Source organism: Coregonus lavaretus (genome assembly GCF_964263955.1).
Source record: "Coregonus lavaretus genome assembly, chromosome: 25".
Taxonomy (NCBI): domain Eukaryota; kingdom Metazoa; phylum Chordata; class Actinopteri; order Salmoniformes; family Salmonidae; genus Coregonus; species Coregonus lavaretus.
Window position 1 is genome coordinate 11,140,585 of NC_140012.1, and position 26,150 is coordinate 11,166,734.

Below are 26,150 nucleotides of genomic sequence, written 5' to 3' on the forward strand. Positions count from 1 at the left end.
CGTTTAGCAAAAAAACACATTTTCATACACATCTCAAATCTATGAATAAAAAATCGTTATTTTAAACAGACATGAAGGTACCCATAAGCAATAATTTCTGATGAAAAACACAAATGTGAAACATTTGTAGATATTGTGTTTTGGAAATAAATTCTTTAAATATTAATTTGGTTTGGTTTAGGGAATCAAATTCATCATAAATAATTAACATTGTTTCATTTTCCCTGCATCCACAGAACAAATCACGACTGTTGATGGCCCTGTGGCCCCTCCCACATCTGTAGTCCCGCCCTTTCCCCCTGCTCCTCCATTACCTGGTGCAACAGAGGCCACAGCACAAGCCCCTCCTCCTCCACCTCCTACTCCTCCCCCTACAGGCTCGACTGCACCACCTCCTCCGCCCCCACCTCCTCCAGGGGGTGGTATGCCCCCACCATTTGGGGGTATGCCTGATGGACACACTGGTAAACTAACACACGATAGGTCAAGATAGTTCTGTCAGTCGTGGTTCTAATGACAAAACTCTCAGTTAATTGGTCCCCACTAACAAGGACTGGCCATTAGAAATGGTTTTACACAATGAAAAGTGCTGTTAAAGAATGTGTTCCTCTTCTGGACAGGTAACAGAAACAAGAAGCCCATTCAGACTAAGTTCCGTATGCCTTCACTCAACTGGCAGGTCCTTAAACCCAACCAGGTGTCTGGAACTGTCTTCAATGAGCTGGATGATGAGCACGTGTTGGGGGTGAGACCACAGTAGTCTACTAGCTATCTGCTTACAATCTGTATTCTTGTCCATCTCAATCTGTCCTCATCTGTATGACTGCTGTTTCTCTTTCTTCTCCTTCCAATCTTTCCATCCCTCTTTCTCTGTCTCAGCCGCTCTCTCTTTTCTCTTTCTTCTCTCATCCTGAAATCCTTTGTATTTCTCCCTCTATCTGATCTGTTTCCCGTCATATGACAACATTTCCTGCCGAATCAACGACCTGTTTAACTGTAAATCGTACAGTTTGGACATTACCAACAGCTCCTGCATGAGTCATCTACCTCTCCCCTCCATGTCCTAGGAGCTAAACATGGATGCCTTTGAGGAGCAGTTTAAGACCAAGGCCCAGATGGCCCCGGCTGACATGAGGACCCTGAGAGCAAAGGTGGCCCAGAAGACCCCCAGCAAAGTGTCCCTACTGGAGCCGAACAGAGCCAAGAACCTCGCCATCACCCTGCGCAAGGGAGGCATGGCCACCTCAGACATTTGTACTTCTATAGAGACGTATGTGTCTGTTATCAAGTTGTTATAAGAAAATAATACTACATGTAATTTGTGCGTAAGACTAGAAGTAGTACTACTATATATAGTTGAATGCACTGACTGTAAGTTGCTCTTGATGAGAGCGGCTGGATGACCAAAATGTAAAATGTATAACTTTTTGTATTGTGACTATGCACAGCCAGAGAGAGGAATATATAGTTAGTTTGGTTTTACTAAGCATGTGATAGTAACTGATAAACGTAGAACCAATGTGAAATGTGTGAAGGCTCGCTACACTCATAAATCACTTCTATTGTCATCTTACAATAATCTAAGAGTATGAACAGAGTGTCTGTATGAAGTAGTAGTTGTACATAATCCTTGCCCTATCCACTTCCTCTTGCCCCTCCCTACAGGTATAACCAGGAAGCTCTGAGCCTGGACTTCCTGGAGCTGCTGGAGCGTTTCATCCCCTCAGAGTATGAAGTCAAGCTCATCCAGAACTACGAGCGAGAAGGGAGGCCCCTGGATGAGCTCCCTGAGGAGGACCGCTTCATGGTACGCTTTGGCAAGATCCCACGCCTGCCCCAGCGCATCAGTATGCTCACCTTCATGGGCAACTTCCCAGAGAGCATCCAGCTCATCCAGCCGGTCAGTAGAAATACTGAAAACAATGTTATTTCAATGTTATTTCAAGATTGTTTCAATGTTTTATCATCTAGTTGGATGCGCAAAGCTTCACCATAATACCAAAATTCACCATAATATGTTCCCATCTCTCCAACAGCAACTCAATGCAATCATCGCTGCCTCAATGTCAATCAAGTCCTCTAGCAAGCTGAAGAAGATCCTTGAGGTATTGTTAGGAGACTGCTCTTTTGATATACTGCATGGATGGTGTGCGGTCATAGTGTTTGGTTTTGTATGATTACATAACATTGGTGTGTAACTTTGGTATGCCTCTTCTGTCCCTAAGATCATCCTAGCCTTTGGAAACTACATGAACAGCAGCAATAGAGGAGCGGCCTATGGGTTCCGCCTGCAGAGTCTCGACTTGGTGAGAAAGACTTCAAACATAAAGCATACATATTTATGAACCAAATGTTAGAGGCACATTTTCTGTTCCTTTTCCTACAACGAGGCACATCGGTTTTGTACTCCAACCCTAGTCCAGAAGATTCACTTGGGTTAGCAGAATGTCATTTTAGCACAGCATCTAATTGATTATCTACAGTAATTATTCAAATGGGATTCCACCTCAGTGAGAGATCCATAGATAACCGATTCTGACAGGCCTACTCTGAATTAGCCACAGTGACTGAATGACTAGAACAGTAAGGTGGAGCTGTGGAGGATGTGTCTCAACTCACAATGATTGCTGAAGATAATCAATGACAGGCAGAGTTACCCAAATCATCAATTAATGTCAAAATTGATTTAATTGGAGACGAGTAACAACTGCATCATCAGGATTTGACACCTTTGCTCTTGATCACACTGTATTTCTCATTTTGATGGGGTGCTGTATCCCTTGATTATCTGATCCCAGATCTGTATGTGCTATCGCCAACCCCTCTGACTACCACTGTCATAAAGCAAATACAGATCTGGGATCATGCTAACCTTTTCACATTGTATCCTTTTCTCCATTGGTTCCCTCTAAGTATGGCTCTGGTTTAATCTAGCTGTCAACCCTTAAAGGCCCAGTGCAGTCAAAAACGTGATTTTCCTGTGTTTTATATATTTTTCCACACTATGAGGTTGGAATAATACTGTGACGTTGTGAAAATGATTATAATACCCTTTTAGTGTAAGAGCTGTTTGAAAAGACCGCCTGAAATGTTCCTGTTTTGGTAGGATGGAGTTTTGGCCTGCCTGGTGACGGTGGTAAATTAGTTAATAGACCAATAAGAAAGAGAGTTCCAAACTTCTCTGCCAATAACAGCTAGTTTTCCGTTTTCCCCTCCCCACTCAGACCACTCCCAAGCAGTCCTAACTAAATTCTTGCTTGAGAAATTGCTCTTTGTTAAGAAGCTATCTTTGTTTCTTTTTCACAATTTTAATTGAAGACAATCCAGTAAGGTACTTAACTGTTCCCAGAAATGATTTGATATTTAGATAAAAACAGCTGCATTTGACCTTTAAGAAGGCCCCACATTGCCAAAACTTTGGTTATTAGGTTTACCCATTAAATTGTTTGGAGCATATACTGTATAGCGTGTGCAACTTTATTTATTTATTTTTATTCAATCTAGCTGTTAGACACCAAGTCCACAGACCGGAGACAGACTCTGCTTCACTTCATAGTGAACATCATCCAGGAGAAATACCCTGAGCTCCAAGCGTTCCACAGTGAGCTGCACTTTTTGGACAAGGCTGCTCTGGTGTCCCTGGACAGCATTCTGCAGGACGTGCGTGCCCTGGAGAGGGGCATGGAGGTGACCCGGAAGGAGTTTGCCATACAGGAAGACAACCCTGTGTTGCAGGAGTTCCTCACCAGCAACAATGACCTGCTGGACTCTGTAGTAGGAGATGGCAAGACAGCCCAGGTCAAATCTCACTACTAAATATATATAAAAAATCTACAATCAGTGTGGCAAAATGTACAGCCTACTATATGGGGCTAACCTAGTAACGGTTTTATGACACTAGACTAAATTAATTTAGGAGAGGCTAATAATATTTGTAAAACACAAGTACTGCTACAGAAAGCAGTGAGGCACAGTGTAATGGAGGTATGATTAATGTTTCTCATGTTAGGATGTGTATGAATCAGCGGTGGAGTACTTTGGAGAGAACCCTAAAACCACACCTCCCTCCATGTTCTTCCCCGTCTTTGTTAGGTTCATCAAGGCATATAAGGTTAGTCACCACATTGACTAATTACATTTGTAATTGATTCAATATATTTAATCATTCATACAGTACTTGTCATATAGCCAACTATTAAAACGTAAGTACGCTAATATATCAACATAGACGAGCTGAGCTCTTTGCCACACATCAAACAGTAACTGTTGCATTAATGTGACAGTGCGCCATACATAAATGATCACAAATGTCTTTCTCTCCCTCCCCACCGGCAGCAAGCAGAGCAGGAGAATGAGCAGAGGAGAAAGCAGGATGTGTTGTCCAGCGAATGGAAAACTGGACCACCGTCGACCTCGCCTAAGCCTGAAATAGCACAGAAGGTAGTCCGTGACACATTACCAACCACGTAGGAGCAATAAGACACAGGGAGAGTTGACCCACTCCACTTACCCTCATCACATGTATAATTTAGACCCCAACTCTTTTTGGCTGCCCTTTGACCCCCCCCCCCCCCCCACCCCCAGCAGGTACTCATGATGCCCAAGATGCCCCAAATGGATCTGATAGCGGAGCTGAAAAGGCGGCAGGTGACCCCCCTGGTTCGGGAGGGCAAGGATGGCACCATCGAGGACATCATCACAGGTGGGCCTGGTGGGGTCAGGGATAATGGGTTGAGGTCTCCAGTACAGTGTATGTCTGCTATATAGGTCTAATATACTGGATATAAAGCTGTAGTTGTGATATACTCTTGTTGACATGTACAGTATTATAACGCTTGTTTTTCTGTACCCTTTTTCCATTTCCACAAATACATGATCACTAACTGTCGTCATGCAATATCCACCACCACCTACATTATCCTGTTGTCTCTGTCACATCCACATTCATCTTCTCCCTTCACTCCCTTTTTCACTCCTTTTTTCATGTAATTCCCACTCATTCCCCTGTGCATATCTCTCCTCACCCTTGGTTATGTCTTTCCGTCACCCTCTTCTCCCTTTCTTTCTCTCTCTCTCTGGGGTTTTCAGCTTTAAAGGCTGTGCCCTTCACGGCTCGCTCTGGCAAGCGCTCCTCTCGCCTCTTCTGCGACTCTGGCTTCAGTGATGAGAGCCCTACATAGTCCCCTCAGAATTGTGTAGGTCTCTCTTTCGCTTGCTCTCTGTCTCTGGAGATGTCTATGTCTCCTATGCACACCACTAGAGTGTAGCACTGTGTTTCTCTGTCTGTGGATCTCTCTGTCTCTTGGTGCAGTTGTCTGTCTGTCTGTCTGTCTAAGGTTTAGTGGCAGTGTCAGTACAAAAGCATGTTTAGACCAGTTTGCATGTTGTGGTCTCACAGTGTTGTTGTTATCCATCATCTCCCATGCTAGACCTGAGGAACCAGCCGTACAGACGGACAGACGGGTCCCGAGTCAGCGCCAAATGGAAGCCCAGACAGAAGCTCCAAATCTCCTCCGATATCTCCCTGTGAAACACTACAAACACATGCATGCACGCTTACACACAAACACATACACACACACATTCTCCATTCAAAGCATCACCCAAATCGAATTGATATAGAGTGCACACAAACTTGAAATAGCTCCCCTAGGCTTAGCCCAGTATGGCAGGTGATTGGTTCTACCTGTGGTTCTACCCACAGCAAACCTCACTTTTGACTGCCTGCCCTCTAAGCAGAGCTTTAGGTATATTAGACTGTGAGGTGCTGTTTCCTAATACCTCTCTGATCCACAACAAACACCTACAGTAAATACACTCCATTTCTCATTATAAACTTGGTGGTTCGAGCCCTGAATGCTGATTGGCTAAAAGACGTGGTATATCAGACCGTATAACATGGGTATGACAAAGTTTATAATAGCAATAAGGCACCTCTGGGGTTTGTGATATATGGCCAATATACCACAGCTAAGGGCTGTTCTTATGCACGACGCAACGCTTAAGTAAACACTTCCTATTTCTACATAATGTTAATAGAGTAAGGGCTTGGCCATGGATGGACTTTATAGTTAAACGGCGTGATTTAAATGAGAATCACCATCATTCTCTGCAATCTTCATTAGAGCTTTTGGACATGTGTATGGGAGGTTGAGCACTGGGACAGTGTACATACAGTAACAATTAGTGAAAGCTAGGCAAGACTCTACATTTGTGTTTCATAATTAATAGTTTATTCTATTTGTGGTACTCAGATGGCTGCAAACTGTCAAACCCAATAACTGCTGTATCTGGTGTAAAGGCATATTGACCTGTCTGTCTGTCCTAGGACTAGTAGGATTACAACAGCTCAGGATGGAGCTTAGAACAAGATTTGTATTATATTAAAAATATTTGTATGGATAACCCTTTCTTTGTTTCACTATTTTGGGTTTGAACTAATAAATATTTTATATTGTGATTGTCTGATACTTTATAATATCAGAGTCATGAAACATGAAATTGGTTTGGAGTTCTTTTCAGACACTGAATGAATTTGAATCAAATACTTTCTTGTATAAGAGGTTCACTTTTATTGTCACAAAAAACAAAACAGACAGGTACAAAAGCAGCAGTCTTTGTTAAGTGCCATAGTTGATCTTCTCACAAAAAGCAGCAACAGTTCTTTCAATATGTAGAATTGGCATAGCATTTGCACTGTTAGTTGGTCTTTAGCATTCTGTTTTACTGTCATTCTTCTTCAGTACTCATAAACAACACTTATCTCACACACACAGCAAGAATCACTCTCAGAATAAAGGAAGAGTAGTTACTCTACAATATTTTAATCTCTTTTTCTTTACATTTACGTTGACAGTAAAATTCGTTTTGACTGACCCTGTTGCACATGATACAAAATCTATTGTCCTGTACAATGTTTAATCTAATATACACTAACAGTTATACATAGAGTAGAGTTATTGACAGAAGTAACATAACCTTTTGTTGACCCAGCGTGCAAATTCCAGGAATGTACAGTATGTGCATGCTGTTTGGATTACGTTTCTCTCACATAAAAATCCATATAAGTAACATATTTTCGGTCTATGTACATGATTTATAACACCCACAGACTACTTTAAACAACCACACATTCATCAAGAAACCATATTGTACATACTATATTGTTTACTTTTGATTACGATAGAGGAAGACAGTTGTGGGTAGTCATCAGTGAGTACTTGTAAAGAGGGATGAGTAAATGTGCTCTGGGTCTCTATTTCTTTCGTTCCCTCTCCCTCTATCCGTGCCAGCTGAGTGTAGTGCTACTTTAAGTAGTTCACAACCCTTCATCATTGATTTCTATTGTTTCCCAAACAAGCCTCCCAAAAGTTTCCGATCTTTCACAAATGTCACTGCATGTGTTCTTTGTATCCTGCAAATGAACCATATTAATCTATGACAAGAAATGATACTAACAATTTGTTCAATGGTCTAAGTATGTAGTAAGGAACCAAAACGATGGCAATTGAACACAAAACAAAACACACAACATAAACTCATTTACAGAATACATGTTCAAAATGTGGTTATGAATCCTCTTTTCAAGTATAAAAATACAGTCTTGATTATATAAAACATAGATGAAGATTTCATTTTGTACATTATATAATCTCTGCAAACAATAACTATCGGGTAGTATACTATTTTCTCACAATACAGTATATCTGATATGATTTAGATTATTCTGAGGTTAATTATGTGGTCTTTATTTTCATATTAGCTCTTATTTCTATATTTAATTAATGTCTATGATTTACAAGGTGCTGTTTCATCTCCAGTTATGTATATTTTTTTGTGCCAGTGGTATATATTCGTGCACAGAGAGCTTCCGTGGCAATATTTTGACACTTTCCTCCAGAAGCTTCAGACAGCACATAACGTTTCTGTGGGATTATCTGACTTGCATTTTGTGGAGTGGTACATTCATTTTATTTTTTTCAGTCGCGCATCAAATCTCTGGATGGAAATCTTCATATTGCTGTGGCAATGATGACAATGCTGGCTAGTGTATAAAACTGTGCTAATAAGTCCAGAACCTTTCACATTATGGATAGAATACCAGTGTTTACTCTAGGATTTCAGGATCAATATGTGTTCAATTTGCAACATTTGGTGTCAGAAGTGGGATCCTGTGCTGAATCTTGCTGTCCACCATATTACCTCCAGTGTTTATCCCAGTACTCATACTGACCATGATAGCAGAGGATATAAAGCAGTTGCCCTCAGACCTGGAAAAAGAGAGAACATTGCTCACATGATCTCTATCTCAGCTCCTAACCTAACCAAATGCAATAGGGTGGCTGTGAAAAGGCAGTCTGCAGCTTTTTCCTTTGCATTCTCATACTTCTTAAGGGTTTCAATTGTGTTTTAAAATCACATTTGTTTTCCCTGTTCTTTGCACTTATTTGGTGACCCCTTCCAGATAGAGACATACAAAGGTCAAGAGCTACTGTCTTGGTCATTGGCTGTCTTACATCTTACATCTATGTGGTCACATGGGGTGCTATGCTTCAGTGTATTTCCCCTGACTGGCCACAGGGGATGCTGTGTTTGGTGTCGTCGCGCTCGTGTCAAGATCTGGGCCATGTGGCTGTCGCTAAGCAGAGCATAGGCAAAACTGGGGAAGTGATGCTGTGATCAGTACTGCACTGCTGTCAGGACTTGAGGACGGGCAATCTGTCCTGATTCAGCCTCTCCACAGTGGAGAGGAGAGGAAGGGGAGTTGGGAGAAGAGAGGAGAGGGAGGGGTGAATCGAGAAGAGGAGAGGAAATAAGGATTGAGATTTCAGAAGAAGAGAGGAAGAGGTAGAGAAGGATAGGAATAGGAGTAGGTAATGGAGGAGCTATATTCTGAGTACAGGATAATAGGTTTCCTCAAGTTATATGATATGTATAAGTGAAGGCTGAACTCTGCTTTCACCCTGGTTAACCCTAGGCATACATTCTTGCTCTGTGATTGGTCAATGACGTTTTGGTTTGTACTTTTGCCCTCGGCTCCTGGCTAGTTTGGACACATATAGGGCTAAAACCCAAATCTACTATTGGCTGTTAGGATCAACCAGACCATTCCCACCCCGAAACAACACACATTTTCAATGAATTGGTCATGTCTGAAACAGTTAAGATGCTTTCTTTGTCCAGACAGTGGGCTGCCTCCCAGACTAAATGAACGGATCTGAATTATCCTCCCGTCACTTTGCACCTACAGGGGCTTCTCCATAGAGCCTTGGAGACCCAAACAAACAAACCCAAAGAGAGAAAAGCCGGCGCTGAGCCTCTCTCGCTGACACATTTGGACACATCATCAAGTGCAATTTGATGCCAATGCTAATTAATTGCCTTGGCCTTTAGCGAACAAGAGATTTCCCCCTCCGATTAGATGTCTAAGGGCCCCCACAACGCTGCCACATTGGTTTACACGTCCAACCGTTCAACGGGGCAAAAGGGTTACGGGGAGAAACAAGACAAAAGCCCAAGATTAACGACGCAGACTTCCTATTAAGCCAAGAGCATAGACAAAGGGGAGGTAGGAGAAGAGAGGAGAGGCATGCTTTTAAGGATGCCAAGAGAGCTGGTTGCACTGATGCAGCTTTAGATCAATGTCATCTATATTCTGGCTGTATTCTCCTCATGATAGATGGGGCTGGGGTGTGTCCTTGGAAGGCCCACTGCTCACAGTGTGATAGACTGGGTGGGATGAAGAGCATTAGATGACTACACTAGCTTTGGTCTACATGGGGCATGGAGGTTATAGATATGTCCATTCAGGACATTCAATGTGGGGAGAGGGAGGGGCAATTTGTAATTGTGGAAGGAGAGCTAGGGGCAAGAAGTGCAGCCTGGACTCTGAGCCGCAGAGCCACCCGCAATAACATCTGCTAAATATGTGTATGTGACCAATAACATTTGATTTGATTTAATTTGAATATACTATACGAATTTCTGAGCACCACTCAAGACATACGATATGTACTAATGGTCTAGTTACTTTAGACAGAAACGAAAGTAGGGAGGTTGGTTGGGTAGGATGGTTGGGCGTATTCCGTGACCGTCTAGCAATCCAAAGGTTGCATTTTCGAGTCGCATCGGGGACAACTGTAGCATTTGAGCTAACTCTTCCCCTAACCCTAATTCTAATGTCGTGTATTGAGATTATGACGTTGTTAAATGTTTAACTGAAAGAATGTTGATTTTAGTATCAAGAGGGAATGTTTTAGTGTAACGCCACATACAACAGACAGGAAGTGTGTTGTAGACAGGGGATTGGACAGTAGGGGGAGCCACCCACATCTTGGGAGTTTATATATACTGGGGGAAAAACGAAGGAGGGTCAGAAAGCATTGAGATTCATTTGGGACGGCTTCTCCAGACTGCGCGGGTCTGTAACTTATGCTGTAACATCGTGATATTAATAAAAGCCTCTAAAACACGGTGCAGCCTAAGTGGATTCTTTGATTGACAGCAATACCCACCAGCATTCGACGCGATACCACACTAACCTTAACCCTATTAATGTAACCTGCTACGTAAATTCTCCTAACCTTTGTCATTTTAGTTCTCCTAAACATTTGCGGAAATTATGCTAACCTTTGACGTTAGTTCTCCTAACCACCAACATAAATTCTCCCCGTAATTCTCCTTTGTTGTTCCAACACGACAAGCAACCTGGTCTCAGAGAAAGACATATAATACTATACGTCCTGCAAGATGTATGATAAATACTTTATCCAACTCGTATGCTATTGTACGACCAGGTAAGACGTACTGTACATCCTCTAATTTGTATGATATTGTAGGACCGCCATTCCATTCATAATGTAACCAAAAGTAACATAATATATTATACTATCTGGACTTAACAGATGTACGTACCAAATCCTACAAAATGTCCTGAGAACAGGTTAAAAAGTGGTACAGCAAATGATATTTTGGGTCTTTTCAACTGAAGCATTCAAGGGTTAAAAAGGATGGGAAAGGATAGTTTACATCAGCTAGAGTAAAATTAAAAGGGAAAAGTATCTTGTGACATGATCCTCATCTTTGCCTCGAGGGACACCGGTACATCTGTAGCTCTTGGAGCCTGTTTCACAAATATCCTTTACAAGGACATGAACAGACAGGTGCACCATCACCCACAGAAGACACGAGAGCCTCCATTCCCCAGATAATTCTAATTCATATTGGATCATGAAAAAGGCATTAATGCCAAAATCATCCATTCAGGGGCAAACAAAAAGTCCACCTACTCAGGAGAGATATAAAGGATAGCACCTGGTCATTGCCTGTTGGCATTCCTTCTGGACAGGTATTGAAACAGTGAATGTAGCTATAGCACTGTGTGGAGTGCATGTCCACACAATGTCCTCAGGCACTGGACTAAGATATCAAATAGTAGAATGCCAACTAAGCCTTTTTTTTAAATCAGATAACCCCTAGGCATTCATATGTTGTGCACACACAAACTTCACTTTTGTTGATGTTAACAATTTTTCAGCTTGTGCACATTTTCCCCTCAGGATAAAATAAAGGGGAAAAAACAAGGTTACTCTGTGGTACAGTCTTGGTTAAATCCTATTGGTTCAAAATGACCTCATTGGTTCATGTCTGAAGCAGTCTTGTATTGTTGAAATAATTAACCTAACATGATGCATTACAGTACACAAAATAGCCTACCCATGGGGTTTTATTTTACCCACACTGTACATACAGGTCACATAGATGCATGTATGTCCAATATATTCAACTGACTCCAACACATTCATTCATAATATTTGCATATGTTAAACATATAGTTTAAATTCAACAGGTCTTTTGTTTGTTTGATCACAGACAGTTTACTACATTTTACTGACCCAGTTGCCTAGATATATATTACTGTATGCTACAAACATCATACATTGAACTAAATGTCAGGTCAGACATTTAATAAAATACATCAGCACCATGAGAGGACTCAGTCTTGCAATGAGCGTAATCTGCACAAAAACATTTGCACAGTGTAATGACCCTAATAAATGTCATCCGCAGACTCAGAGGGCGTATCTGACATCATGACAAAAGGGAGATGGGGAAGGAAGGTACACTAGGAGGCATACACAATCTCACACGATTGAGTGATTTCCAGCAAACAGCATAAATAGCAGCCTGGTCTCATAGACTAGATTGAAATGAGTAAATATAAATCAGGGACCCTCAAATTAGTATGATATGTTACGTTTGGTATGGTTACATAAGACAGAAGGTTACTTAAGGCAAAAACGAAAGGAGGGTGGTTGGTCGGGGTGGATGGGTGGGCGTATAACGCGAATGTCTAGCAATCCAAAGGCTGCGTGTTCGAATTTCATCACGGACAACTTTAGCATTTTAGCTAATTAGCAACTTTGCAACAACTTAGCATGTTAGCTAACGCTTCCCCTAACCCTAACCGTAACCACAATTCGTAACATATCATACGAAATGGATGATGGACATCCACAAATGAATACATACCAACTTTTTAGATTTGCACTTTTTGTATTGCTAGATATTACTGCACTGTTGGAGCTAGGAAAATAAGCATTTTGCTACATCCACAATAACGTCTGCTAAATATGTTTATGCGACCAATCAAATTTGATTTGATTTGATTTACCATACGAAACGTAACATATCATACTAAATGGAGTGTCTTGGGTTTATGTACAGAATAATACAAAATGCTCTGAGACCAGGTTGGAAATAGACATGAATACTAATGCTTGGGGTGTATTTCTCCAGTGTCAAATAGAGGTTTAGCCATGTGCTAACTACTGTATTCGCTAATGGGAATTGTTGTGAAGTGCACTGACCTATCTGGGAAGTCATCTTCTGCACTTGTATGATACTTTTGTGTTTTTACACATATTGCAAGTGGTTTCTGACTCCTATCCCCTTCACCCCAAAGAGTGAGGTATGGTTTGTGTTCTGGCGCAAACCTTGTGCTTTACCAAAATGGATGTGGTTACAGCTTTGGTGGTGGATGAGATGAATTTGCCCCACACAAGGTAAAAACCTTTAAGATCTGATCAAATATGCATGTAGAAGTGCATCAATCCAGCCATCCTAAGCGAGTTGAACCATGGCAATATTTTGGGGGCGTTTTTCAGTCCAAAGGGTAGTCTTTTTAACTCCAATAACCCGTGAATAGACCCCCTAAGCCTAAAGAGCACCACATGGGTCCTGTTTCTTAGAGTTCAAATGAAGTGGCCTCTATTTTAGTTAGCTAATGGAGTGTGGATTATCCCCGTTAGGGTAATGCAAGGATTGGGTTGACTGGCTCAGGACAGGTCCTAGCTGGGACGGAGTGGCTTTCTGTGTTATCTCTACCTGACTTTGAGAGCTGCCAGAAGGTCCTTTGAGAGGGACAGTTTGGGCTAAGGTGGGACAGGGCCACTCAGATCAGCCTACTAAGTTGGAGTGCCTGCTGAACCAGGTAAGACTGCTGCTTCAGAGAGGAGGGAGGAGGACTTCAGTCTTATTTGCTCCAGAGAAACGTTGGAGGTGTGCTGCACAAGGGCAAATATTCTGAGAATTATTACTTTTCCATCTCCTGACCCTCTCGCTTTTGGACAGTGGTTTTAAATGACTCAGCTGGAGACAGAATGATTTAGTGATTTGAGGAAAGGAAGCAGAGTCAAAGAACAGTGGTACTGTAGGATCATAATCTACTTGGTTAAAAGTCAGTGGTTCGACATTGAGATGTAAAACTATTTTGTGGCATAATCAAGGAGTGCAGTTTAGGTGTCACTTAGCTTATTAAGTGCACAATACCTCCACTACCTTACCCTCCTCAGAAACATCAATGCCAGCCAATGGGAAAGAGTACGCTCTGTACACAATCCATTTTGGATCCAACCACAGCTCAAAGTCAAATAATGTAACAACCAACATTGGTGATTTCCGATGAGCCCAACCCTTTTCTCGTCACCTTATTGTCCACTGATAACATATTGTATCCCAGTATAGTAGTTGCCCAGACAGCTGTGAGAGGGGGCAGTTGTCAATGTCACAGGCCACCAGAGCTGTTCTGAAGAGGGCTACTCCTCTGAGGAGGGGCATTCTAGAAGTGGAATACCTGCTGCTGGCCCTGGATCTTGGGGAAGTCCTCTCTCTGCTTCCTGGTCTTGGGCCTCTCCAGGCTGCCTTGCTGGAGGTGCTTCAGTCTAGCCGCTACAGTTGACTGGGGTCCCTTGGATGCCCCTGGTGAGTTGCTCGCATTCTACAGAAGGACAAAGAGCATGAAGAAGGTTATGGTCAAATCTGAGATGACATTTTGGCTAGAGCCCTAAGCAGTGACCAATATAGGAAATAGGATGCCATTTTGGGTGCAGAGAGTCTCACTGGAGCTGATCAGTTTTGCCATATAAGGGTTTGGGTTTTGAAAGTTGGTCCAAATCCAGCAGATCAATTTCTGTCAGTAGTGCGGAGCTGTTCACCTGAAACCGGCTGTACCACCGCTGTTTTGACAGCTTCCCTAGTGAGCTGAGTCTTGTTTTGATCTGGGAGCGATAAAACAAGACCTTCGACAGAGATAAATGTGTCATTTGAGCAGCAAGAGAGTTCTGACACTTGCCTTAGTCTGTCAGCTAAACCTTGAATTTAAATACATGATTCCACATTAACACAATCCATGCAGTACGCATGTAATTCCAATATGCACTCCAGAAACCAGGACTGTCAGTTAGTTTGTTAGAGAATTAGAGCACAGCTTATTTAGAATACTGAATGCAGATCAGAATGTAGAATGCAGTCAGTGGAATTAGCGAGGGGGGGAGTCATTAGCGAAGTTAGACAGGGGAGTTAGATTGAATGGAATTAGACAGTAGATGTTTGGTGGTCGAATAAGAGAAGAGAAGCACTATGACGTGTTTTCAGCCCAGAGAACTTCTGCATCAAGCAGAATTAGAGGAGAATCTCCATGATCAACAGGCATGTTAGTGGCCCTCTAAGAAACAAGTGCAGTGGAACAGCAGTGACTGAAAGAGGAGGAGAGGACAGGAGACAGAGTTAGAAGTAGGGCCGCAGACACTGCAAAACGAGAGAGCATTTTGGGGGGCTTAAGGTTTACCTTTATTCCCAGGGAGCCTGAGGTGCAAGGAAGGGTACGGGCTGCAGGGGTGGGCCTCGGTAGCGTGCTGGGCAGTGAGTGGGGAGGGGACACTTTGACAGTGGTTCGCTGAAATATCTGTCAGGTGGTGTGTGGTGGGTGGTGAAGGGTGTCGTGTGGGAGAGTGTCGCAGAGACAATGTTATCACATTGCTAAGGCACACCGAACATCGACTGCAACGAACAAAATACATACCGTATGTCATATTCTCATACATTTTGTATGCAGCTACTCAAGGTATACAATTTTGCACCAGTGTAACACATTGTAAATTGCATTAAAGAAAAAAAAGACTCCTACCTCTAGTTCAGCAATGATCCTCTCTTCGTCATCCTCATCTTTAATCGCTGAGGCGGCGATGACGGGGGGAGTTGAGGCGGGGCGGAGGGTGTCAGACGGTGTCCTTCTCAGCTTGACCAGAGTCTTCAGCGCCTCTCCGTCTTCTGGCTCCAGCTTCTTATAAAAACAAACAGGGTTGGCAACATGTCTATGTGACAGATCTTTATAACATCCATACATCCAAATAGCCTATCTTCAAAAAATATTAATGTGTACTTTCGTACTTTGCAGGTATTTCTTTCTCAGCCATCTCTCTCTTACTGTACCTTCTTGGTGGTGACGATCACTTCTCCATTGCGATTGGTGGTGAGCCCATGGGCTGATGGGAAGCTGCGGCGAGGAGGGGGTGGAGGCGGAGACTTAGAGGGTTTCTCAGCACGATACCTGGTAACGGTCAGCTCCGCTAAAACATACAATGATATAATATCTTTATAGGACAGCTCAGTCATAACTAAAACACAAATATTGAAGGTCTGATTTCATTATTACTGAAACAGGATACAAGTGGGAAATATAAAGACCCTGTCCATTAAAAAATTGGGTTACACTTCAGTGTTGTGATGCAAAAATGCTAGCAAAATGTATAGCACATAGAATAAAAAAGGTATTGTCGGACATTATTCATTCTAATCAGACAGGTTTTTTACATGGACGATACATTGGAGATAATATAAGGCAAGTATTGGAAACAATAGAACACTATGAAAAATCTGGGAAACCAGGCCTGCTATTCATAGCTGACTTTGAAAAGGATTTTGATAAAGTACGACTGGAGTTTATATATAAAAGCCTAGAGCATTTCAATTTTGGAGAATCTCTTATAAAATGGATTAAAATCATGTATAGTAACCCTAAGTGTAAAATAGTAAATAATGGCTATTTCTCATAAAGTTTTAAACTGTAAGACAAAAAAACAGAAAACTTGAGCGTGCATAACTATTCAACCCCCCAAAGTCAATACTTTGTAGAGCCACCTTTTGCAGCAATTACAGCTGCAAGTCTCCTGGGGTATGTCTCTATAAGCTTGGCACATCTAGCCACTGGGATTTTTGCCCATTCTTCAAGGCAAAACTGCTCCAGCTCCTTCAAGTTGGATGGGTTCCGCTGGTGTACAGCAATTTTTAAGTCATACTACAGATTCTCAATTGGATTGAAGTCTGGGCTTTGAATAGGCCATTCCAAGACTTTTAAATGTTTCCCCTTAAACCACTCGAGTGTTGCATTAGCAGTACGCTTAGGGTCATTGTCCTGCTGGAAGGTGAACCTCCGTCCCAGTCTCAAATCTCTGGAAGACTGAAACAGGTTTCCCTCAAGAATTTCCCTGTATTTAGTGCCATCCATCATTCCTTCAATTCTGACCAGTTTCCCAGTCCCTGCCAATGAAAAACATCCCCACAGCATGATGCTGCCACCACCATGCTTCACTGTCACTGTGGGGATGGTGTTCTTGGGGTGATGAGAGGTGTTGGGTTTGCGCCAGACATAGCGTTTCCCTTGATGGCCAAAAAGCTCAATTTTAGTCTCATCTGACCAGAGTACCTTCTTCCAAATGTTTGGGGAGTCTCCCATATGCCTTTTGGTGAACACCAAACGTGTTTGCTTATTTTTTTCTTTAAGCAATGGCTTTTTTCTGGCCACTCTTCCATAAAGCCCAGCTCTGTGGAGTGTACGGCTTAAAGTGGTCCTATGGACAGATACTCCAATCTCCGCTGTGGAGCTTTGCAGCTCCTTCAGGGTTATCTTTGGTCTCTTTGTTGCCTCTGATTAGTGCCCTCCTTGCAGGGTCCATGAGTTTTGGTGTGCAGCCCACTCTTGGCAGGTTTGTTGTGGTGCCATATTCGTTCAATTTTTAAATAATGGATTTAATGGTGCTCTGTGGGATGTTCAAAGTTTCTGATATTTTTTTATAACCCAACCCTGATCTGTACTTCTCCACAACTTTGTCCCTGACCTGTTTGGAGAGCTCTTTGGTCTTCATAGTGCCGCTTGTTTGGTGGTGCCCCTTGCTTAGTGGTGTTGCAGACTCTGGGGCCTTTCAGAACAGGTGTATATATACTGAGATCATGTGACACTTAGATTGCACACAGGTGGACTTTATTTAACTAATTATGTGACTTCTGAAGGTAATTGGTTGCACCAGATCTTATTTAGGGGCTTCATAGCAAAGGGGGTGAATACATATGCAAACATCCCTTTTCTGTTATTTATTTTGTATAATCTTTTGAAACAAGTTATTTTTTTAATTTCACTTCACCAATTTGGACTATTTTGTGTATGTCCATTGCATGAAATCCAAATAAAAATCCATTTAAATTACAGGTTGTAATGCAACAAAACAGGAAACACGCCAAGGGGGATGAATACTTTTGCAAGGCACTGTATATATTAGAACGTGGATGTGGTATTCAGTCTCACCAGATCCGCGACGTGAGCCCCCCTCCAGCTTCTGGCCAGTGACCTGGACCTTGTTGGGCTGGTGCTCAGTACTGGAACTAGTGGTGGTGCTAGTGGTGGTGGAGGTGGTGGTGGAGGTAGTGATGGGGGTGGTGAACTGAGGTTTGGGGTGGGGTTTGGGGGGCACAGCAGGCTTATTGATCTGCCTGGCAGCGAAGTCCAGGTCTGGGATGGCCTTCATCAGCTCAGCCTGGGTCTCCTCCAGCAGACGGTTGATGTCCTGGGCACTGAACTGGGTCAGACTAGCCCGCTTCTCCTCCCAATCCCGCTCTGCAGCCTATACAACCACACATATTTGTCAACCCAAATACTGTATATTGGAATTATATTGCGGAAATGTACACGGATATACTATGGATGATAGGGGAAATTTGTAAAATGTATATATTTCCAGGGAGATGTTCACACTGGTAAATGTACAGATTCCCCAGTAAAAGTGTACATTTAGCATTGTGAGGGGGATTATATAGAATGTAAAAAAATACAGGAGGGGTTTTCCGTACCAGTCTGACCTCCGCAGACACTGATTTGCCAGCACCGCGGCGGCTTGGCAGCTCGTCCAGGACCCGGCTTCTGTAGCTGGCCATAGGGTGGGGGTCCTGCTCAGGACCCGAAGCGTCTGGGTCACTGCCTGATACGGGCATCCAGTTGGCAAGGCTGGCACTGCCATCCAGGTCATTGAGGTTGAGCGGTGGACTGGTCAGTATGTCGAGGTCCGAGCTCTTTCCTGTGTGCTCAGTTCGCTTGGCTGACTGGCTGGAGATGTCATTCTGGCCCTTCCACAGGCCCTCGGTCACTTTTCTGTACGTACAGGTGGCATACAATACACTAACAACACACACAGCACTATCAGGGCCCTATTGCATCTATCCTGGTGACCAGGTTTCTGGGATCAGTCAAAGAAACATATTTTTCATCTGCTGCAAAAAGTTTTAGATATGAACATGCTTTCATGTTGTATTGAAAGAGTATAATTTTTGCTTATCTTGAAAACCAAGTCACCAGTTGAATGGGGCCCTCGTAACAACAGGTTATAACAATTGAACAACAACGTAACAACACGGTTTATATAGCGTATATTGTGTTGTGTTCAACCATACCTGCGTAGTGTGGTCAGTGTATCGGTCATGTTGTTACAGCGTTTCAACAGTGCGTCCAGTCTGTGTGGCTCCTCCTTCAGGAACTTCACAGCCTCCACTTCCACCCTCAACACCACGCGCATCTTACTCTGCAGACTGGGGAACTGGTCTGGAGGGAGGGAGGGAGGGAGGGAGGGAGGGAGGAGCATAATTAAATTAATGGGAGAGGGAAAGAGGATATATCCATGCTTGTTTGTAAAACAGTCATGCAGTGTCTGTGTCTCCTGTCATGCTCTCTGCCAGGGCTTGCTGTACTCTCTGCCCCCTGTGGTTCAGCTACTGCGTGGAGAAATGATTTCAGGGTAATTTAGGTGCACAAAAGGCTCGTATCACATTAGTTGTTAAACAAGCATCTCGTTCTACTGTGTGGTTTTTAGCTATGATGCTACACGTGACAACATCTGCATGTTCTAGCACATCTTTCTTAATAAGACTCTCCTATTAGGGACATTCACCTGCCTAATCACTGTCACTATTTTGTCCTTGTTGCAATTATCTATGAAGGTAATTATATGAGGGGTTAATTTTATTCCATCCAAACATAGCAGACTTTCACACAGCTAATGGCCTCATTGTTGTATCTTCCTGTATCGTTATCCGCTATATGCTTACTCTTGAGCTCTGTGAGGGTCTCTCCCAAAGACCTTAGCTCCATGCTCTTCTGCTCCACTTCCTTCTCTGTCACCAGGCCGTGGTTGACTGATGAGTTCCTCTGGAGTTCTTCTACTGACTTCTCCAGATCGCTGTGGACACCAAAAAATGACATCAGTCTAGCATAACAACAAAGTGTCCACCAAGTATGCAGGCACTGCATGGTTCCAGCTCAACACACATTCAGCTTTTTTCTATCTGAGCAGTTTGCACTATTTCTTCATTCACACTGACCCTATCTTGAGTTAGAGACCCTGACTTAAAGGCTAAACTCACTGCAGCTGCTGGATGAGCAGCTCTTCCTGGTTGAGGTACTTGAGTCTCTCCTCCTCCACTAGGAGGCGCTGCCTCTGCAAAGGGTCCTCCTGGGTCCGCATGGCATCCAGCATCATAAGGCTCAGCTCTGACTCAGTCTGCCTCAGCAGGGACTGCACTGAGTCCTGGTTCTCCAACTGGGAGGGGAGACATGGACAGACCCAAATACATGTTATTGGGACACACACACACTTAGACAATACGTCAAACAAGCATAAGTCAAACAAGCACAACGTCAAGTCTACACACACAAAGCTCTGACTAAGGCCTCAAGGCTGATATGTAAAGCTTAATAAAGAGCAGTGATACTAGCAAGAGCAGTGATTGATACATAAACACATGTAAAAACAAACAGTGCCTTGAGGAATGTGTGTGTGTGTGTGTGTGTGTGTGTGTGTGTGTGTGTGTGTGTGTGTGTGTGTGTGTGTGTGTGTGTGTGTGTGTGTGTGCGTGTGTGTGTGTGTGTGTGTGTGTGTGGTGTGTGTGTGTGTGTTCTCTGGTGCTGACCTGGATGTTGCGCAGCTGGGACAGTTGTTTGCGCAGCTCGTTGGTGTTCTGCTGCAGGCCATGAAGGTGGATCTGCATCTGTAGCCGCGACACCGTCAGTGGCTGGGAGGACCCTGTGGGTGGGGGCGGCATCAGGGCCAATGGAGCCGACGGCGTCAGAGCTGGCCAATCAGAAAGTAGGATTAGGGTCTCATGACTGTGCATTCTACTGTCACTGTAGCCAATTATACCATCCATCGTAAAGTGGGGAGGGACTACAGGATTGTACACAGGTGTAAAGATGATTGACAGAATGGGGAAGGTTTTTAGGACACACAGAGCCATATCCAAAGCTGTATTTCTTTACATTCATTTAAATTCCAGGGGCAACAACATAGCATCCACAACAAGCCCGAGCGAGCAAGTCTTTGATGCTTGGGGTTAAAATGACACAAGGGTTCATTGAAATGACAATGAACAGATAGCTTTGTTATACGGCATTTTCTCAGGCACATTTTCTCATGCATAACAAAATAAAGGGACTGGTTTGGTAAGACTACCAAACTCACAAACTTGGAGTTCACCCGAACTACAAAATCACTTATTGCTCTACATTGAAAACAATTAAAGTGCTTTGAAAATAGTCCAAATAGTCCATTAGCACTGATCACTTTCCAGGCAAAGAAACTTAAAATTGGTTTTGTAATTTAGGTGAACTATTCTTTCAGAGGAGATGGTTAAAACACAAGGTCATACAGAATGTTACAATTTGAACAGAAGAGCAGATGTACTGCAGTATACCGCTCAACTGACTTCCTAGAAGACTTCTTACCTGTACTGGGAGACAGAGAAATTGGAGCTTGGCACAACTAATTGTAGAAGAACACCTTGTTTTCGGGGAGGGCATGTGACAGTTACAGTGTATTTCTAAGTTCATTGTCTAACTAAAAGCTGGCCTTCTAATACCTGTCTGGAGTGGGCGTAGATAAAGAGGTAAATGGCCTATTTTTATCTGACAACACAAAATCACCTTTCACACAGACGACTTCCTGCAATTAACCATATTTTTTGCAGGTCTGTGTGAATGGTATCAGGAGTATAAATAAATCTTGATCCACCCAAAGAACCAAATAACAAGACAAGCACAATAATATTCCAGCATGAACAGTATGGATTGGGAAACATATTCTGAGCCGAGTCCTGAATCCAGACACTGAATGCAGACATAACAAACAAGAGAATCAAAACAGAATCCTCACAAAACTCAAAGTACATCAAACGGGAGACACCAACTGTAAGGGAAGCCGTCTGTCATTGAGACACACAGGGAAAAGAGGATGAGGACTTTGGACAAGAAGATACCTTTCTTGTTTTTTAACCGTCCAGCTAAAATAAGGCACAAGAAGCATGGCACCCATTACTAACATAAGCAAATACACACTTGATGGTTCTTCAAGCACATCGGTCACACATGAGCAGTACACATACGGTAAGCAGTTCAGCTACAGAACATTTACAATGCTATGCAATGGATCATGTTCTTTATTTTGCAATGCTGTGCAATCCTAACCCTTACTCTTTATATTGCCAAGTCAATGGGACACAGTGAAAGTGAATGTATATTTGTTGTCAGGTATCCCTGATTGATACTTACTGTCTGTCCCAGAGCAGTCACTGGCCGTCTCAATCTTGTCCCTGTAAAATACAAAATAGCTTTAGGTCCCCACTCTGTGTGTACTGTATGTACTGAATGTGTGTGTGCGTGTGTGTATGTATGTATGTGTATGTGTGTGCACACGCCTGTGTGTGTGAAACGGACATCAGTGTGCTGCTAACTGTATATCTTCCTCCACTGTCCCTGTCCCCATACCGGGCTTTAACCATTGATCCTCTGCTTCGCAACAACACGACAGCCCTCCTTGCCAACATACCAACCGTTTGAGCTGTTGAAAAATATCTAATTCGATAGCTCCATCGGCGACATTTCAAGCTAGCTGTGGAGTGAGCTTACGGTACATTCTTAACTCCGTTACACTCACCCCTTCTAAACTCACTACACAGCAAGTGTGACCCGGCCGTTGAGCTGAGCCCAACTGCCAATCCAGGTCACGGCACCAGTGAAACGGACATCAGTGTGCTGCTAACAGTTTAGCTTCCTCCACTGTCCCCACCGTTACATGTGTGCCTGTGTGTGTTTGTGCGTGCATGCTTGCGTGTGTGTCTTACGGGCTGTCGGCCTCTGGTCCCCTGGTCAGAACAGTCTGCAGTAGACCAGTCAGACTGGCTATCTGTTTCTCCATGGCCTCCATACGCCCCCTTAGCAATGACACACATAGGGTATGAGTCAGTTTAAATACACACAAAATACCCATCACAGACACACAAAACATACATACATACACACACACACACAAACACACACCACACACACAGACACACACACTCTTACCTGGTCTCTGTCTCGTTGCCTGGTAGAGGGGAACTGAAACCTGGTGCTGAACTGAAACCACTGCCCTCCCCTCCAGGTCCAGCCATTAAACACAGCTGATCAGACCCCAACCCTGACCCTTGACCCCTAGCTTTGGGACTCTCCCCAAACACGCAGGAGGACACCGAGTCCCTCCGCAGAGTCTGCCTCCCAGGGGAGTCCCGGCCGGGCATGGTGCCCGAATACAAGTCCCTCATGGACGCGGCGTAGGCTGCATCATTATACAGTGGGCCTCCAGGCCTGTAGAGGATGCCACTGTCCATCAGCTCTCCCTGCAGAGCCGCCGCCGAGTAGGAAGTGAGGGAGCGCACGGAGCCGGGTCCCAACCCTCCTCCGCCCCCTCCACCTCCACCTCCTCCACGCCGGTAGAGAGAGCCGTAGGCGTCCCCTCTTGGGGGTAGAGGGGAGTGGGGGCCGGCCAGGCTGAGGCGGCCTCCTTCCTGGCCCAGGGAATAGGGGTCGGCATAGATCCCCCCTGCATCACCCCGCCGGAGCACCATGCTCCTGGAGCCGATGCCGTGGACCTCCTCATCGGGCTTCACATCCCTACGCTCCAGGATTGCACTGGGGGAGAAGCCTGCCTGGGCATGGTGCTGTAGCTGGGGCTGGTGTTGCTGGGGCTGGTGGTGGAGCTGCTGGGGGTGATGCTGGTGGTGGGCTGCACTCTGACCCCCTGGCGAGGTGTGGTGGGGGTGGGGGAGGGAGTGGGTTTGGGGATGATGCTGAGGGTGAGGTTGCCCAGCGTAAGAGGATGGGCGGCCCCCACTGTAGAGGAGACGGACGCGGGATGGCGAGCCGGAGGGGGCAGAGGCAGAGGAGGCGGGTGCGGGGGCGTTGCTGAGGCGACGGTTGGTTGGGGAATCCTGCTGGGGCATGTACACCATATCCCTCTGTCATCAGAGGAAGAGAGGAAGGATAGAAATAAACGGCAACATTCAAGATAGAATAGAGTGGAATAGAAGAGAAGAGAATAGAGCAGAATAGAGCAGAAGTAGAACAAAACAACGTAGAATACAATAGAATATAACAGGTTAAGGTACAACAGAATAGAGTACAATAGAGCAGATACCATACCATACAACATCACAGGTGATTCAAAAGACAGCACATCAAAGACCGGCCTCATGGGCTTTTCACACACGACAGTGTCTAGGGTTTATCGAGAATGGTGCGACAAACAAAAGACATCCAGTCATATATATATGGAATAATGTAGTAACCAAAAAAGTGTTAAACAAATCAAAATATATTTTAGATTTGAGATTCTTCAAATTGCCAGCCTTTGCCTTGATGACAGCTTTGCACACTCTTGGCATTCTCTTAACCAGCTTCATGAGGTAGTCACCTGGATTGCATTTCAATTAACAGGGGTGCCTTCTTAAAAGTTAATTTGTGGAATTTCTTTCCTTCTTAATGTGTTTGAGCCAATCAGTTGTGTTGTGACAAAGTAGGGGGGTATACAGAAGATAGCCCTATTTGGTAAAAGTCCAACTCCATATTATAGCAAGAACAGCTCAAATTAGCAAAGAGAAACGACAGTCCATCAGTACTTTAAGACATGAAGGTCAGTCAATACGGAACATTTCAAGAACTTTGAAAGTTTCTTCAAGTGCAGTCACAAAAACCATAAAGCGCTATGATGAAACTGGCTCTTATGAGGACCGCCACAGGTATGGAAGACCCAGAGTTACCTCTGCTGCAGAGGATACGTTCATTAGAGTTACCAGCCTCAGAAATTGTAGCCCAAATAAATTCTTCACAGAGCAAGTAACAGACACATCTCAACATCAACTGTTCAGAGGAGACTGCTTGAATCAGGCCTTCGTGGTCGAATTGCTGCAAAGAAACCACTACTAAAGGACACCAATAAGAAGAAGAGACTTGCTTGGGCCAAGAAACACGAGCAATGGACATTAGACCGGTGGAAATGTGTCCTTTGGTCTGGAGTCCAAATTGTAGATTTTTTTGAGACGCAGTGTAGGTGAACGGATGATCTCTGCATGTGTAGTTCCCACCGTGATGGTGTGGGGGTGCTTTGCTGGTGACACTGTCTGTGATTTATTTAGAATTCAAGGCACACTTAACCAGCATGGCTACCACAGCATTCTGCAGAGATACGCCATCCCTTCTGATTTGGGCTTAGTGGGACTATCATTTGTTATTCAACAGAACAATGACCCAACACACCTCCAGGCTTTGTAAGGGCTATTTTTCCAAGAAGGAGAGTGGTGGAGTGCTGCATCAGGATACCTGCCATATAATATTTGTATAATATACCTGCCCAAAATACACTCAGTGGCCAGTTTATTAGGTACACCACCGCATTCAGGAAAATGGTTCACTCCTACAGACAGTGAGTCACGTGGCCGTGGCTTGCTATATAAAGCAGGCAGACAGGCATCGAGGCATTCAGTTATTGTTCGATTGAACGTTAGAATGGGCAAAACCTGAGTGACATAAGTGACTTTGAGCGTGGTATGATCGTCGGTGCCAGGCGTGCCGGTTCCAGTATCTCAGAAACAACTGGCCTCCTGGGCTTTCACGCACGACAGTGTATAGGGTTTATCGAGAATGATGCGACAAACAAAATAACCCAGTCAGCGGCAGTCCTGTGGGCAAAAACAGCTAGTTGAGGAGCGCTCGAAGGAGAATGTCAAGAATCGTGCAAGTTAACAGGAGGGCCACAAACAGGCAAATAACGGCGCAGTACAACAGTGGTGTGCAGAACGGCATCTCAGAACGCACAACTCGTCGGTCCTTGTCATGGATGGGCTTTGCAGCAGACGACCCTACATGGTTAAACTATTATCAGCTAAAAACAAGAAGAATCGGCTCTAGTGGGCATGCGATCACCAACACTGGACAATTGAGGAGTGGAAAAACATTGCCTGGTCCGACGAATCTCGGTTCTTGTTGCGTCATGCTGATGGCAGAGTCAGGATATGGCGTAAGCAGCATGAGTCCATGGCCCCGTCCTGCCTGGTGTCAACGGTACAGGCTGGTGGCTGTGGTGTAATGGTGTGGGGAATGTTTTCATGGCACACATTAGGTTACTTGATACCAATTGAGAAACGTTTCCATGCCCCGAAGAATTCAGGCTGTTCTGGAGGCA

General features: G+C 44.0%; 2 protein-coding genes across 2 annotated transcripts in view; one reads left to right on the top strand and one right to left on the bottom strand.

Annotated features, from left to right (window-relative positions):
* Positions 1-5,530, top strand: part of LOC311100450 (formin-like protein 1) — a gene marked incomplete at both ends in the record, with an annotated part of 65,331 nt that extends 59,801 nt beyond the window's left edge. Inside the window, 11 exons of the mRNA XM_084141372.1 lie at positions 237-464; positions 621-745; positions 1,068-1,270; positions 1,666-1,900; positions 2,037-2,105; positions 2,226-2,306; positions 3,505-3,798; positions 4,010-4,111; positions 4,336-4,440; positions 4,585-4,702; positions 5,430-5,530. Of these exons, the coding sequence (XP_083997498.1) occupies positions 237-464; positions 621-745; positions 1,068-1,270; positions 1,666-1,900; positions 2,037-2,105; positions 2,226-2,306; positions 3,505-3,798; positions 4,010-4,111; positions 4,336-4,440; positions 4,585-4,702; positions 5,430-5,530 (1,661 nt within the window). The remainder of the gene's footprint in view (positions 1-236; positions 465-620; positions 746-1,067; positions 1,271-1,665; positions 1,901-2,036; positions 2,106-2,225; positions 2,307-3,504; positions 3,799-4,009; positions 4,112-4,335; positions 4,441-4,584; positions 4,703-5,429) is intronic.
* A 2,668-nt stretch (positions 5,531-8,198) lies between these two features.
* The window catches only part of LOC311100526 (SRC kinase signaling inhibitor 1-like), a gene marked incomplete at its 3' end in the record, with an annotated part of 50,237 nt that continues 32,285 nt past the window's right edge, over positions 8,199-26,150 (bottom strand). Inside the window, exons 6-19 of the mRNA XM_084141441.1 lie at positions 23,000-23,928; positions 22,777-22,866; positions 22,205-22,245; positions 20,572-20,732; positions 20,026-20,201; positions 19,711-19,841; positions 19,060-19,207; positions 18,463-18,787; positions 17,921-18,236; positions 15,772-15,908; positions 15,467-15,622; positions 15,128-15,244; positions 14,135-14,278; positions 8,199-8,249 (exon numbers count right to left, since the gene is read on the bottom strand). Of these exons, the coding sequence (XP_083997567.1) occupies positions 8,199-8,249; positions 14,135-14,278; positions 15,128-15,244; positions 15,467-15,622; positions 15,772-15,908; positions 17,921-18,236; positions 18,463-18,787; positions 19,060-19,207; positions 19,711-19,841; positions 20,026-20,201; positions 20,572-20,732; positions 22,205-22,245; positions 22,777-22,866; positions 23,000-23,928 (2,922 nt within the window). The remainder of the gene's footprint in view (positions 8,250-14,134; positions 14,279-15,127; positions 15,245-15,466; positions 15,623-15,771; positions 15,909-17,920; positions 18,237-18,462; positions 18,788-19,059; positions 19,208-19,710; positions 19,842-20,025; positions 20,202-20,571; positions 20,733-22,204; positions 22,246-22,776; positions 22,867-22,999; positions 23,929-26,150) is intronic.